Source organism: Vigna umbellata, chromosome 1, assembly GCF_029865625.1.
Source record: "Vigna umbellata cultivar VRB3 chromosome 1, Vumbellata_1.0, whole genome shotgun sequence".
Taxonomy (NCBI): domain Eukaryota; kingdom Viridiplantae; phylum Streptophyta; class Magnoliopsida; order Fabales; family Fabaceae; genus Vigna; species Vigna umbellata.
Window position 1 is genome coordinate 41,845,436 of NC_142165.1, and position 16,427 is coordinate 41,861,862.

General features: G+C 31.0%; 1 protein-coding gene across 1 annotated transcript; it reads right to left on the reverse strand.

Annotated features, from left to right (window-relative positions):
* Positions 1-12,928: 12,928 nt before the first annotated feature.
* LOC124845739 (indole-3-acetic acid-induced protein ARG7-like) lies at positions 12,929-13,860 on the reverse strand. The gene has a single exon (XM_047322896.2). The coding sequence runs from the start codon at positions 13,696-13,698 to the stop codon at positions 13,246-13,248; it is 453 nt and encodes a 150-aa protein (XP_047178852.1). The 5' UTR covers positions 13,699-13,860; the 3' UTR covers positions 12,929-13,245.
* Positions 13,861-16,427: the final 2,567 nt, after the last annotated feature.

The window sequence follows — 16,427 nt, forward strand, 5'->3', positions numbered from 1 at the left end:
GATTTCGTCCCTATTTCAAGGTAAGGTACAATTTGGTCCTCATTCTTTTCGAAAACGTTCGTTTTAGTCCTTGAAAATTAAACACTGTTTAAAAATTTGGTCCTCATTTAGCAACAAGGACTAAAACCAAAATTCCGAGGACTAAAACGAACGTTTCGAAAAGAATGAGGCCCAAATTGTACCTTACTTTGAAAGAGGGACAAAAACCAGAAACAGACAATAATTTAGGGACTAAAAACATGTTTAACCCTAAAAAAATTAACTTTTATAATGATTAAAATACTCAAAATAATAGTATCTATTTTCCTTCATAATAATCATATTTTCACAACCCATTTTCTGGCCTAACCATTTTGAAAAAAAGTTTGTTATAATATATTATAATATGTGAAAACCCTTATATAATTTAGGTTTAATTATTAATTTAGTTGAAAATTTTCAAATTCATCCGCACTTAAACTTTTTCAATTGAGTCTTAATTTTAATTTTTTATTTCAGTTGAGTCACGTTTTTTTATAATTAAGGCAATAAGATCCCCTTCTAAATAAAACTGTAAACAGAGTTAAAGTAAATTAAAATCAATATCACGGATCTATTTTTAGTTTTTTTTTATATTTTTTTCTTTAATTTTATTTTCATTTTCATTTTTTTTTTCAAAACTTTTTATGTTCCACGTATCAGTTCGTGTGATGTAATATATGATACAGTCTCACGTAATTATTAAATGTTATAATTTAATTTTTATATATGTTTTTTATTTAGTTTAGTCTTACATTTTTAAAAATAGAATAATATTATCTCTAAATTGAAATCAACTTTATTATTTGTATAAATATTATATTAAAATTGATTTTTTAATATATTACGTTATTAATGCAGAATTCTGGAAATTAATGCACAATCACGATCAACTATGTTTCTATCCAGTTATACTTTTTCATAAATCAACAATACACTCAAACAAACATGCAGTATTACAACATCAACCAACTCATCAATCATAACATCATATCATCCAATAAATCATCATCAGACAAGAATTATAATTAAATTACAAGCTTCCCTTACCTCTAAATGTAGTCGAACGCTCAACGATGCAGTATTTGGCTCACCACTACCAGAAATCTTAGAATTTTACAGTCACGCTTTATGAAACTAATCAACAAAAGACCAGAAATACTCAGAATGAGATGATAAACTCATGCAACTAGAATATGGGTTTGCATGTGACAGAAAAATGAACAGTCTAAGAAGAGAAGTACTCACCCATTTAAACCACAACTTGATCGGTTTAAATGAAAGTCCTTGATGTCGGGAGAGTTCAACCGGTGCCTGATTGGTGATCGAAATAAGAAAAAAATGATAATTCTTAGAGAGAAGGTGGAGATTGTAGAGAGAAAGAGGAGAAAATGAGGTTCAGCAGTTTGGAGAAGAATGGTGAATGCAGAAAAATGACACGAAGTTTGAAATTTAGCCTTAAATACTACCGTCACTAAAACTGATTGACCACTCAACGATGCACACCTGTCTTCTACTATCTGAAAATCTAAACTCTTTCATTGACACCTTGACTTCTAATACTTGGAGTTTTTAATGGATTCTTACTGTTACTGTTACTTCGACTACTAATTCTCATGAAGTATAATGAATTTTTTCGTTCTTCGTAAAACAATATTTAGAATTGTAAGATATACTAGTCAAGTATTTTGTGTCAAAACCATTTTTAATTAGTAAATAAAATATATTAAGTTAGTGATTATTTAGGTATTTTTCATTTTTACAAGAGTGTTAGCCGTGTAAATTTTAAACTGCTGACTGTTAAGCCGTCTTGTCAAGTCTGACAGCATAACAATATTTTTAAATTGTATTCACCTAACAAAAATTTGTTACTTTACATCTTTCTCATATCAGTTGTTGTTGGGAAAATATAATGATTTGAAATTACTAAAATATCTATCTTGCAGATAAAAACACAAATTTTTAAAATATAAATCAATGCATATCATCTTAAATTAAACGGAAATAAAAACGTGTAATATGGAAAATGTCCTATTCTTTCGCAAAATCAAATAGTAAATGTATTGATATTTCACAATATTTTAATATCATATACGTTATATTTAGTTTTTATTGATATTTATAATTATTATTATTAATTATGAAATAATTTTAGATCAATAAATATATCAACTCTACACATGGTTATTTGTAATTAGGAATGATATTTGATGGAATGTATGTGATATAATGAAATCTAGATTTTCTGTATTTGATGGAAGATGCATAAGTATATCAATTTTTTATATTTACTATTAATGTTTTTTCTTTATTTTGCTTTTAAAATATAATGATTGATATATTAACATAATTTTTAATATATTTTAAAATATTTAAATCATTGTACATTAATGTATAAGAAGACTTAATAGATATTTGACTCTAAAAACTTAATAAAAATTGAACTCAATTAAATGAATATATAAATTGAAGTTGTACTGGTAAATTATTTTTTGCAAACGTCACAACTTTTTTCAACCACCAAAATCCCCATATTCATCTAATAATATTAATTTTGGTTCCAATATTTGTCTAAATTATTTAATATATTGTCAATTTTATCTCATATTTGTGTTGAAAGAATTGAACGTATCTTTTTCAATTAAATCTTTTTCAATTAAACTAGTGTCGACACGTGACATTATAAATAAGAGAGAAAGTGGAATAGAAGACAAAGGGGAGAAAGATGACTTTACTGTTTGGATATCTCATGGTAGGAAAATGACAATTGAACAACTATTTTTGACAACATTTAGACACGCGCACACGTGTCAAAATCTGAGTGGTCCAGTTGGAAAAATTAAATGAAAATGGACCACTCAGATTTTGACACGTGTGCGCGTGTCTAAATGTTGTCAAAAATGGTTGTTCAAGTATCATTTTCCCTCATGGTATCTCCTCCACAATTGAAGACATCACCGACAATTCAAAAACAACCCTATTTCTTGTAAATTCATCACTAATCACACTATTGCAGCATACGTCATTTTACTTTATTTCCTCAATTCAAAAAATTAACATCATTAATACATAAAGGAATGGGGAATAAGAATAACAAACTCATCCGTGATATATTTAAATATATTATTTATTCAATATATATGGATATTGTAATTTGAAATGTACATTTTAAATTCGAAAATATAATTTAGATTATATGATTTGAAATATATAATTTTTCAATATGTATTTTAGATTGTAAAATTAAAAGAAAATTCAGATCATGTATTTAGAATGTGTTTTAAATTTTTTCAGTAAGGATAAAATGGTTATTTTGTCACATCAATGGAGGTGTAAGAAGAAAACATAGAAGTACAGGAAGAAAATACATTGCGCTGTGGTGGCTCTCTTTTTTTCCTAACTGTTCCATTGGTTTACTTCATCTATCTCTACAATTTCTTCTTTTGCAACCTCCAAATTTTCAAAATACCATATTACTTTTTATAAAAGCAACTTAGGGATGACGTGTTTTGAAAAAAATTCAGAATAATCTTTTTAGGGTGTCGGGAATAAAATATGAGACAGGATTTTTATAATAGAATTTTGAAAACGTATGAAATGTCTTTAGAAATAATTTTTTTGAATAATTTTTTCGAAACGTGTATAATAGTTTTTTATATGCATATTTGGAATGACTTTATAATAGATTTCAATGTATAATAGTATTTGTCCTACCATTTATTTTAACACATTTCTATTATTCTAATTAGTGTTGGATCCTACCATAATGGAAGATATTTGTTTTTGTTTTAGTTAAGCAGGAAGACAAACCAGATTTTAATATTACACCTGAAATTTCTTTTTTCAATGTAACACTTTCAATATATATTTTTTTAATTTATTTTTAACTCGACGTTGTCCTCGTATCTTTTAAAAAAACTCAATATGGTTCTTTCTCACGCTGCCAACTTGTGATTTCCACACATTCTACATGGAATCATTTTCGAAAGTGGAGTTGAACTTTTGCATCACCATCACCCTCCATTTTTGAACTAAAAAACCAACTTTTTTAAAGGATATACACACATCATATCAAGTTAAAAATAATTAAAAGAAAACATTGAATAAATACTATAAATATAGGAACCATGATTGTTATTAACCTTTTAAAACTATGTAATAAGTAAATATATCTGATTTAAATGTTTTCTTGTTAGTAAAATTCAGAACCTGAACTTATTAAAGTTGATTTAATGTAATGTGATTTTACCTTTTATCTAGAAATAAATTTTAGTGAAGTGAAAAGAAACACCCGTAATCCTTAATATATATGAGAGAATGGAAAATATATGAAAATAGGTTTATCGTGTTTTTCCTAGAAGACTAGCACCAAATAAGTTAGCAAGGTTTTGTAAGAAAAAATTGTAATTTAGAACTTGTTAGTTTTGTGCATAAAATTTATGATTAGATAATAAATATTGAGAGTTCTCAATTAACATACTTAAATCAGTATGTTATACCAGTCACAAATATGTTATATTTTATTATTGTTGTTATGTAACTAGGTTTTTGACCCGTGGGAACACGGGTAACTTAAATAAAAATTTTGTGTTCGTCATAATAAATATATTTAATTTTATTTAAATAATATAAGTATGATCAATAAATATGCAATGCTATATTAGAATACTAAATGTGCATAACTTATACTAAAGTTCAACATTTCAATAGCATGATGGTATTTGAGTTTGAGTATATTTAACCAGTCTTTGAAGTCATTGAATTCGCTTTGTTATTCAACATTCTCCTAAAAGAATATATATTCACGTAGTTTTGAAATTGTTAAATTCAAAGATTATAAAAGATAGGTTTCAATAAATCACATAGAATTGACAATAGAAGTATGGGCAATAAGCAAACCTATAAAATGAGTTTATTTTAGTGAAACCTAAAATTAGTAAATTAAATAAAAACACAACATTCAATAATCAATATGGAGATGTAAAGTGTCAGAACAATTAAATTCCCCATCGTAATGGAAAACGGGTGTTTGCAAGAGGGGAACGAGCCTCAGGAAGTGGAAGACAGGTGGCGACAGAAAGTGGACGATCGATTTTTCTGAGGAAGTATATAAGCTAAAATTTCAAAAGCTCGTTCCACTCTCTGCATGCAATCTTCTCCTCCAAATCTTCTGAACACGTTTCTCCTCCTTCTCTCTAACTTCTCTCTAAAATTATCAACTTTTCCTCCATTAAATCTCATGTTTTCTTCCATCTGATCATCCATCAGAGTGCATGTAAGGTTGCTGGTGGCAAGGATTCTACTTTCAACCGAACGTTTAGTGGTTTGAACCGATAGGTCTTTCCGATTTTAATAAAGTTTAGTTTGGGGCACATGCAAACCAAGTTTCTGTTGCATGTGTTTATCTTCTTCTTATTCTAAGGTTTTGATCACGGTTCTGGTCTCTAGGTGGTTTGTTTTCCTAAAAAACAGTGAATCTAGGAGGTTGAGTGTCTGATCGTGGTGCAAATTCCATCTTGTGAGCGAGCGATCTGTTAAGAGGTAAGGGAAGCTATTAAATTTAATTATGCATGTGATGATTTGGTGTATGTATGGAATGAATTGATTGATGAATTGTATATGAGCGTATGAAATGTGTGTTTTCTAGGTTGTTGGTGGTTTTGCATAAGTCGATAAGGATTCTGCAAAATTACGTAGAATAGTTGGGTGTTCGGTTTCAACCATTTGGTTATGGTTAGTCAATAAACTATCAATAGAGTTAGCATTTTGGCCTTACCAGTTTGTAGTCGTTCGTTTTATAGGAAGTGCTTAATATATCAAGTGTTGATGGTTATATACAGTTTTAATCAGTATTATTGGATTAGGTAAATTGGGTTTGTGATAGTTCATATATTATTATTAGTAAACTTCGTACTAGTAATATGTTCCTTTATGATAGTGTATAAGTTTATTTATATTTAAGCTAAAATATCTTAACGTTCGGTTTCCTTAAAAGTATTAGGTTTATTGAATAGTTTGTAGAAGTAATCATACTGTTCGGTATAAGCTCTAGGCGTTCGGCTTTGTCAAATAAGGAAGTAACGTTTGGTCTTACACCAAGTGTCAGTAGTTATAAGTGCTTAGTATAAGCTTTAAGCGTTCGGTTTTGTCGGATAGTGGAATACTGTTCGTTCTAGTGGCGAGAAGAGTTAAATATGGTTCAACCTTAAGTTAAGAATTTGATTTAATTAGAGTGTGTATTCTTAAAAATGGGTTTGGTTCATGTCAAAGTCCTCACGATTACTTGAACGATCGGTTATTTTGTCTGTTGTATTGATCTTTCCTGTCCAGTTGTAATTAAGGGTAGTATTATGTGAGCGTTCGGTCTTTTTATATGAAATGTTGTTTGATCTTGTTATGCTGATGTTATGGATTGGTGTTGGTTGTTTATTATAGTAAAGATTCATTATGAATGAGAAACATTATGGGTATTCAAGTATATCTTTATGTTTTTATGTAATGTGGAAAAGAATTCCGGAGAGGAATGTCTCAGTGAAAGGTTATTATAGTGGTAAAGTATGAATACGGATAGTGAAATTCATTGAGCTCATCCTGATATTCTGATGATTACTAGTTCTCAAGTAGAGATGGGTAAGTCATTGTGTGAGAATGGTAGGAGGTCCTAGCCCATAGGTAATTGGGTGAGTTATAACGGACTAACCTCAAGTGGCAGCTGATGGTTTTCTAATTACTACACCACCCGAGTGCACGAACGGCCTCAAGCTACATATTTATACAATCTGGATGGTCAAGTCAAGTGTCAGTTGTATAGTATTATTATATTTTAGTTATGTGTGATATCTATATATGCTCCTGTATGTTATAGCGTTCGTTCTGTAAGGGCTTGTAGTTTATTACATGTGTGAATACATGCTTAATTGAATTATAGTAGCTTACCCTTGTTTTCTGTTTTAACCATGTTACCGTTCGATTTTCTATTGCAACGATCATCCTTGTTGGATGTGAGTAGAAGGGGAAGAGCTTACGCTGGAGCAGGAGCTGGGTGGTGAGACTCCTGCTGAATAGTTGATGACCATTCGGTCGTATAGTATATATAGTTTTGGTGAACCGAACGTTCACCATTTTTGTTCTGTAAATATAACCGTTCGGTTATATGTTGAACGTTCGGTAGTAGTATAGGAAGCTCTTGTAAAGTTAAACGAAAAATTTTATGGTTATTTTTGTAATAACTGTAAGTTTGACTTTCTTATTGTAGTAACTGTTCTATCATATTATTAAATGTTGAAACCTGTATATAGTTGTGTGCTATATTTTTGGGATGTCACATAAAGTCAGTGTTTTATTTAGTTTTTAATTTCTTGTTTTTTGTCTCACTTATAAAAAGCAAAGGATAGAAGATAACACAACAAAAAGATACAAAGAAGGAAGATTAAAATTGTTTCGGTTGAAAGAGACCGAGGATCGACAATCCTTTATGACTTTGACCTACTCCGATCAGTTGCTGACTCTGTTTCACGTAATAGTCCAAATTCCTTGAGGCACCATAAGTTTGTTTGGTACCACAATCAAACCATTAATGTCGTATATTCATGTTTGATACCACAATCAAACCATTAATGTTGTTTATTGATATTTGATACAACAGTCAAATCATTAATGTCATATATTCATATTTGATACTCCAATCAAATCATTGATGACGACTAATATATTTATTAACAAATTGTTTCACTATTAATTAGTTTTAAATTACCTAAAGCGGCTATCTCGAGTGATCATTTACCTTTATCAATAAGTTGATTTTCATTGTAACATGGACGGTATATTTCATATATTACATTATATTTATTAGTTGAATAATTTTGGGATTTGTTTTTTCTTTCTTTCTTGCATTCAAAAAAAGAAAATTGTTGCTGAAAATTGAAATCTTTATAAATAATTTTTTTTTGGCATGGTTACATTAAACAATCTATAGGAGCGTTCGGAAAATTCATATATAAATAGACTAGACGTTAAACACTAAAAATTTATTTATTTATAAAAAATATTACAATTTATAACTCAAGTGAGAGTTATATTCTTATATTCATAAAAAAAATGAGAGTTACAATAGTGTATTGAAACATGTTGCATTTTTCAAGTTAAAGACTTTGGAGAAACTAAATTGAATAAAATTTTAAGACAAAACCGATTAGGTCAAATTTATTATTATTAACATTGATTGGCACAGGTAACAAAGTGGTTTCTTAATAATGTTAAATAAATTTATTTAAGTAAAATAAGAGTATGATAGATAATATGTTTTTTATGATTTTATTAAATTATATATTTAAAATGACTAATTAGTAAAAGTAGGGACGAAAGTGTGTCTGTCAGCTTTTCAGTAACATCACAGGATAAGAATATCAACTTGCTGGTCAAACCCTCATAAATCGAAACTCGTATGAGTGAAGGAACCTACCAACCATTTAATATATTTTTTTGTTGTAAGTTGTATCGTAAGACGATCTCATCAACAATAGTTGGAACGGTCAATTACATTTCAAGTGGTAAATCAACGAGTTTGATAAGTTATTATACAGGTCGGTCCTATGAATAAATTTGGATAGTTAATATGCAATTTGAAAGAGCAAACAAACAAGTTCAAACATTAAATATGTGTGTTAACAATATACCAGTTTGGATTACCATTTCATAGTTTGAAGTAAGTCATCATCAAACAACAAGATGGTCGATCATGTATCCATTTACATAGTTAAATACTATCTCAGTAAACAAATCTTATCAATTATTAAACAAGTCGATTAATTATGCATTAGTCTGAATTAGTCAAACATTAACTCAAATAACATGTCATCGATCATTGATAATTACCAAACATATTGATCTTGAATTAAACTGATCTGATGAACAATATCAGAATATATTAACTTTAAAATTGATTAACTTTCACAATTAAATTATAATTAAATTAAAATTATTCAAAAATTTACCACAAAACTTATAAATAAATATTTGAGATAAGAACATAGATTACACTCCTCCAATAATCATTATTTATTAAAAGTTGAATTAATTTTGACATTAGAATACTTTTTATGTATTTCATTCAATCGATTTAAACCGTATATATTATAAATTAATAAATAATTTTTAATCATTAGACACCTTAATATAATCCAATATAAATGAAATATAAATAATTACAAACTTTTATTGATAATATTTTATGTTTAATTGTTTGTTTTCTTTTTTTTCTTTTTTTTCTATTCTTCTTGCATAAAGCTGACGTGTGAATTTTCTCATTGTTTCTTTTCTTCTAATCATGCATGTAGCCGTCATGAGTGTACCACCATGTCATTAAAGTTATGTCATGCATCGATTTATCACAACTCACAAATTATAAGAACTTTGTTATTAGAAGAAAAGGTGACGTTTGTGGACTACAATGCTAACATTGGGATAATATTCCCCTCATTAGAATGAGGAAATCAGCATATGCATATTTTTTGTCATCTATCACGAGATAGTATGTAACATCAAGAGAATAATTAATCAATAAAAATAAACAATTTAATGAATCAAATCAAATTCTTTCAAAAATAGGCAAGTCAATTTGTGAGCGTATATTAAAATAATTTGACAAGTTTTTTATCCGTCATATTTTATTTCTTTTATTGAATAAATAGTTAGTAAAAAAAATTAATTACGTTAATTTGAATTAAAGTTCATTCATAATGATAACACATAGTTGAAAATATTGATTTAGAATACATACGAATAAAATAATTACAATTTAACCAAATTAATAAAATTAAAGTTTTTATATTAAGATTGTTATTATTCTTATTATTGCTAAAGATAAAATATTTCAATATTTATTAAAAAATGGATTTTTAAGCCTAACTCAACTTCTTTACAAGAAATATCGCTAGATAGACTCTGATACCATATAGAAAGTGAGTTTTAAGTCTAACTCAACTCCAAAATACCGGCTTGTAAGGTGAGGTTTGTATCCTACTTATATATTATAATTTGGGCTTATCTCTAGTCGATGTGGAACTTCCAATAATATTTTATTTTTAAAACGATTAAAGATGATAAAATGAGTAAAAATTTACTGTATATTCAGCAATCGGAGAATGATCAAAATTTACTGTATATTTAGCAATTGGAAAATTATGAAACTTTTATTTAAATTTAAAGTCTATTTTTTAATATGGTATTGGAGTTATTAGAATTTTATTCTACCAAAATTGGTTGTTTTTTAAGTCTACCGTGTCATTTATTATTAAACAATTATTGAATTATTCATTAATATCTAGTCGCACATACGAAGTGTATATACATCTTAGTGTGATCTCAACGTGAGGGAAGCTTTTTAATGATCATATATGTAAAGACCTAAAAAATTATATTTAAGAAGTGATAGTGGTTTAAAAATAGCGAGATTCGATCATTTTAATACTAAAAGGTTTTAATATAAATACTTTGATTATGAATATTATTTTAAAACACTTATATAGAGTTCCCAAACTTCTTTTTAAGAGTTTTTTTCTCTACTTTTCTGATTGAAGAATCGAGATCGTAGAATTGATATTTGTGACAAATTCTTCAATTCAAACCAATCAGTTATTTGTTCCAATCAGTTATTTGTTCCAATAAGTTAGGTTTCAACCTTTTTTTCTTTATCTTTTTATGTTATTTGTTGCATGTGAGTTTTCTTTCAGTTGCATGCATCATTTTAGTCATCAATATGAGTCTCAACTGATAAGCTGATCGTTCTTGTGATTTTTCTGTGTAGATAAACCATCATGCAAGTTGAGAGTGTCAAGATACAAACAAAGTATCACATTGGATAAAACAAGAGATGAACATGAGTTTATATACAAATAAGATACCTTCCTTGGTAAGAGGATTTTTGGAATGGTACCAAAAGTAAATCTGCGAGGACTTTATCCAAAACGGACAGTATCTTACCATTATGGAGATCTATGTGTGTGTTGAACCTCCTTAAAGGGATGAGTTGTATTGGAAGCTAGTTTTGACTTGTTTTATAAAGTTTTTGTGCTTGAGTTGTATGTGACTAAGAGAATTTATAATTTAGGCAATTGAGCAAATTGGTACAAGTTTTCATGTTTAAAGTTGTTTTTGAATAAGTTAATTATTATTAAAGTTACAAAATGCATTTATTGATAACTCTTTTTTGTATTAGCTTGCATTTTTGTGTACTTGGTGTTTGTTAATCAATGTTCATCTTGTTGGTATGAGATGATGAAAAATAGATGTTGATGCATCTCTGATGAAAAATGTTGATACTATAAAATAATCCTATATAGAAGTTTAAAAAAACTCTAAATTATCTTTAATTATTTTAAATATATTTATTATTACCGTTATTTACTTTTTAAATAAGTGTATTAATATCATCCGTTTTGTTTTATTGATTTTATAATCTTTTATTTAATCTTGTAAGTTTATAATATTTTATTTAATCTTGTAAGTTTATAATGAGCTTATACTATCCAAATAAACACAAACTTCATCTTACAAATATAATTTTTAGAATTAAATTAAATTTATAAAATTCACGAAAACAAATTTCTAAAAATTAGTATGGGTTACAACTTGTCTCTAATAATAATTAATCACGAGAGAGGATAGTATAATCAATAATCATTAGTATGGGTTACAAATTGTTGAGGATAGTATACTCAACAATTACACCACAGTGATGAAATAGAAAATTTTATGGTAGCAAACCAGAACCGAGACAAAATCCATGCTATTTTGCAAAGGCTAGCAACATAAATCAAGCACATAACAAAAGAACGAGAATCTGCTCAAATGCATCAGCTTTACCTGAAGTCATGTGGAAAAACTTGGTTGGCATCTGAACAATTTAAGCTAAAACAGAAGAAAACGCTTTTATAAAATCTAGAAAGATAATCGGAATCTCTCACGCCAACCACTGACACATGCCCAATATTTTCTCCAAAAAGAAACAAAAAGAAAAGGGCAAAAAAAGTATCGGTGTTTTGTTGATATCTGGGGAATCTAAGCTCGAGGGGTAAGGTTAAATAAGCCTCATCAGATGGAGGAAAACAGAATATAATTCTAAAATTAGGAAAACATAACAGAAAGATTAGATTCCTTTGCTAAAATTCAACGAGAAAAAAAACCACAGAATCTCTTTGCGCATGTTAAGACTATAGAGAATGACAACATATCTGTTTGAGTGATAATAAAAAACAGGAAAGCAGCCATAGCTGCCCATAATATCATTTAGATTAGATAAGACTTTTCTTCTATACACCTCATTCTGATTTTGATGTTACTTTTGCCCTCTGAAATAGGGCTCTAAATTGCACGCTTGCCCTGAAGATGCGTGTTTATTTTGCTAACTCCATTACTGCTATAATTGCAAAAAATTCTACACTTTCTCCAGCACAACTTGTATATGCTGATGCAGCAAATCTTACTCAGAGAGCAAAACACTCGCGTGCCAGTAAAAATTGACTTTTGTAATTCTCTTTAGCAGATCACGTGTCTGTTTTTTTCACAACATATCGGAAAAAAACCTTATTCGAATCAGATAATTATACAAACACATTCGAATGAACAAATATTTGTTACTGGTTTGTTCACTCAAAGTTTGATTTTTACATGTATGAATCAAAGTAAAAATGAAGAACATGAATACGAAGTATCAACTTTTGAACGTAAAAGAGTTAACGCGAAATAGACCAAACCGGTTGCATTTATAACCACTCAAATTGAGGATCCTGAGACGTATACGGAATAAACTACTATATGTTTAGCATATACATATACCCATTTGTTGCATTCATGAAGATAAGACCAAGCCAAAAAAATTGCTAGATATTCTAAAAAAAACACAGATCCAGAGTTACCACTAACCATGAAATTCTTCATTGATCACTAAAATTTGATCATAAAATTGGGCATCCATCCGTTGAAACAAACAGTGAAAGACAACCCAGTCTAGCAAAAAGAAAGGAAAAAAAAAAAACAGAGCCTAAGGAAAAGTTCTAAGACATCTCGTTGAAACCCTCCCTTGAAAATTTGAGGAGTGGATCCAAGGATGAGAAGAACCAAAAACCCATTACAAAAAAACAAAAAAAGAGAAGAGAAAAGATTCCTGGGTAGTTGTTCATTTACAAATTCAGATTCTGACAATGGGAAAAAGAAAAGGAAACGGGGACGTCAAACCTCTGCTTTCTGCAGCAGAGGGGTGAAAACGACGACGTTTTCCTTACAGGAATCGGAAACGTCAGCATCGGAGACCAAGTTGAGGAAGTCTTGGAGAGAGAGTTTCCCGTACTTGTGTTCGTCCTTGTGGAGAAATTTAACGACGTTAGAGAAAAAGGGGACTTGGCAAGGGAGGACCAAACCGCCGTTACCTCGGAGTCCGAACTGTTCCTCGGTTTGTTTGAGGAGCCCCTCGAAGACGGGGAGGTTGAGGAAACGCGCGGGTATGGCGAAGCGCGTGCGTTCGGGGCCGACGTACACGAAGGTGAACCCGGAGGGAGGGCGGCGCGTGGAGGAAGGGTCCTCGGAGCGGCGGCTGATGCTCATTTGCTTCCACCGCGACATGAGGTGTTTGAGACGCACGATTTGGCGAATCTTGTCGACCTTCTTATTCATCGCACCCGCCATTGGAGAAGGGTGAATGAAGAAGAAGAAGAAGATTTGAGAGGTTTTGGTTTTTGAGTTGAAAGAGTTTTGAAGCGAGTGAGAGGGATAAAATAGTGTGGGAGTGATGAGTGAGAACCGATCCTCTGCTTAAGAGAATGATTGTGTTTTTCCTAACCCAACCCTATACCCATTTATCTTCCCCATAATAATTCACACATTCATATCACTATTTTTTCTTAATTTCAATCACAAAATTAATTAATCATTAATTTCAATAACTTATTAATTACCACACACGGTACTGACTTTTTCCGTTATTCAGCCACATTTAAATTCAGTATTATTGTGATATAACTTTATGTATCACTTTCAAAAACCACTTTAATTAATTATTAATTCACATTATCACAAAATAATTATATAAGTTCCCCTTCCTTCCTATTCTATAATAACTGTAGTGTAAATTGGGTTTAATTATAATTTATTTGCTACACTTTGTCCTTTTTGACTTTTTTTTTCTTTTTATATAACTTTATTTTTGGTTTTTTAAAATTATTTATAACTTAGTCTAACTTTCAACGTTTAAAATATTCAACTCGACTTACACATAATTTAGTTTACCATCAATTTAGACAATATGGGATATGAAAATGAGGTGATTTTATTTCATAAAAGAAATACTAAATTTTTGTTAATATATGTAAGTTGAACTAATCAAGATTCATAAATTATTTGTTTTTAAATGTATTTTTAAAATATAAACAGTTTTTATTTAAAATATAGTTAAAATAAAATCTTAAAATTATTATTTATTAATTATAAATAAATGTTTAAAACTAAAAACCATATAAATAATATTATTTTAAACAATTAGATAATTGACATAAAATTAAATCAATAATTTATTCAATAGCCTCCCAAATCCCTTGCTTTTCTTTATTTCACGTGCATTTTTCTCACTTAAAACTTTCTTTACAGAAAATCTTCGCCTACATCAAAGGCACAGTTTCTACGTACCAATAAACTTATAATCAATTCTTTTAAATAACTAATTATCTCAATAAAAAATATCCGTGTTGTACGTAAAAATAAGTTGAAGATTAAATTAACATATATTTAAATTCATTACAATATAAAAATAAAATAATTATTGTTTCGGTGGATATTTTTGGGACCGAGAGACTAACCTGCTGACGTGTCTAGGCCGCTCGCTTGCTTCCAAACTCCTGCTATTGGCCGATCGGTGTTGGCACAAACCGATCGGTCTCCTTCTTGACGAGGGAGGATGTACCTGCAAAAGGTACTCCGACGCCCAAGTTAGGCGTGTGATTTGAAGAGCCTCGGCTCTTGGTTGAATATTTAGTGAGTGGTTATCACCCTTGAGTATTTGAGAGTAACGTAGAGTAAATAATGCGTAAGTGGAACGTACCTGGCTTTTGGCCCTGGCTTTGTATTTATAATTTACCTCATGGATCCTGAGCTGATATAAGCCCAATAAAATATAAACAGAATAAGATATAAACAGATTACCTGAATATCCGGTTGGTTGTTTGTAACCACTCGGTTAATATTTTATACTATACATTATGCCCCCCAAGTCCGAGTTAAGCGGTTGGCTTTAGCCGTGGTTAACTATAGGACTGATGAGTTTGAGGGAGGCTGCGTTGGCGGAACTGAAAGCGTTTTATCGCTCGACCTTCAACAGTAACCGAGAGGGATTTACCGCTCGTCCTTCAACAGGAACCGAGAGGAATTTACCGCTCGGTCTTCTACATTAACCGAGAGCGCTTTACCTCTCTACCTTTGACATTAACCGAGCGGGATTTACCGCTCGTCCTTCAACAGTAACCGAGAGGGATTTACCGCTCGTCCTTCAACAGGAACCGAGAGGAATTTACCGCTCGGTCTTCTACATTAACCGAGAGCGCTTTACCTCTCGACCTTTGACATTAACCGAGCGGGATTTACCGCTCGTCCTTCAACAGGAACCGAGAGGAATTTATCGCTCGTTCTTCAACATGAACCGAGAGGGATTTACCTCTCGGCCTTCGACATTAACCGAGCGGGATTTACCGCTCGTCCTTCAACATGAACCGAGAGAGATTTACCTCTCGGCCTTCGACTTTAACCGAGCGGGATTTACCGCTCGTCCTTCAACATGAACCGAGAGGGATTTACCGCTCGGTCTTCGACCTAGGAGTGCTTCCCAGGGAACGGGCTTTACCGTTCGGCTTTGAGAGGGTTTTACCTCTGCTTTGAGCTAGGAGTGTTTCCTAGTGAACGGGATTTACCGTTCGTCTTTGAGAGGGCTTTACCTCTCTCCCGAGAGGGATTTACCGCTCGGTCTTCAACATGAACCGAGAGGGATTTACCTCTCGGCCTTCGACATTAACCGAGCGGGATTTACCGCTCGACCTTCAACATGAACCGAGAGGGATTTACCTCTCGGCCTTTGACATTAACCGAGCGGGATTTACCGCTCGTCCTTCAACATGAACCGAGAGGGATTTACCGCTCGGTCTTCGACCTAGGAGTGCTTCCCAGGGAACGGGCTTTACCGTTCGGCTTTGAGAGGGTTTTACCTCTGTTTTGAGCTAGGATTGTTTCCTAGTGAACGGGATTTACCGTTCGTCTTTGAGAGAGCTTTACCTCTCTCCCGAGGGGGATTTACCGCTCGGTCTTCGACCTAGGAGTGCTTCCTAGGGAACGGGCTTTACCGTTCGGCTTTGAGAGGGTTTTACCTCTGTTTT

Bases quoted from the DNA above. Each gene is read 5' to 3' on its own strand.
- LOC124845739 (XM_047322896.2), bottom strand. From the start codon at position 13,698: ATGGCGGGTGCGATGAATAAGAAGGTCGACAAGATTCGCCAAATCGTG.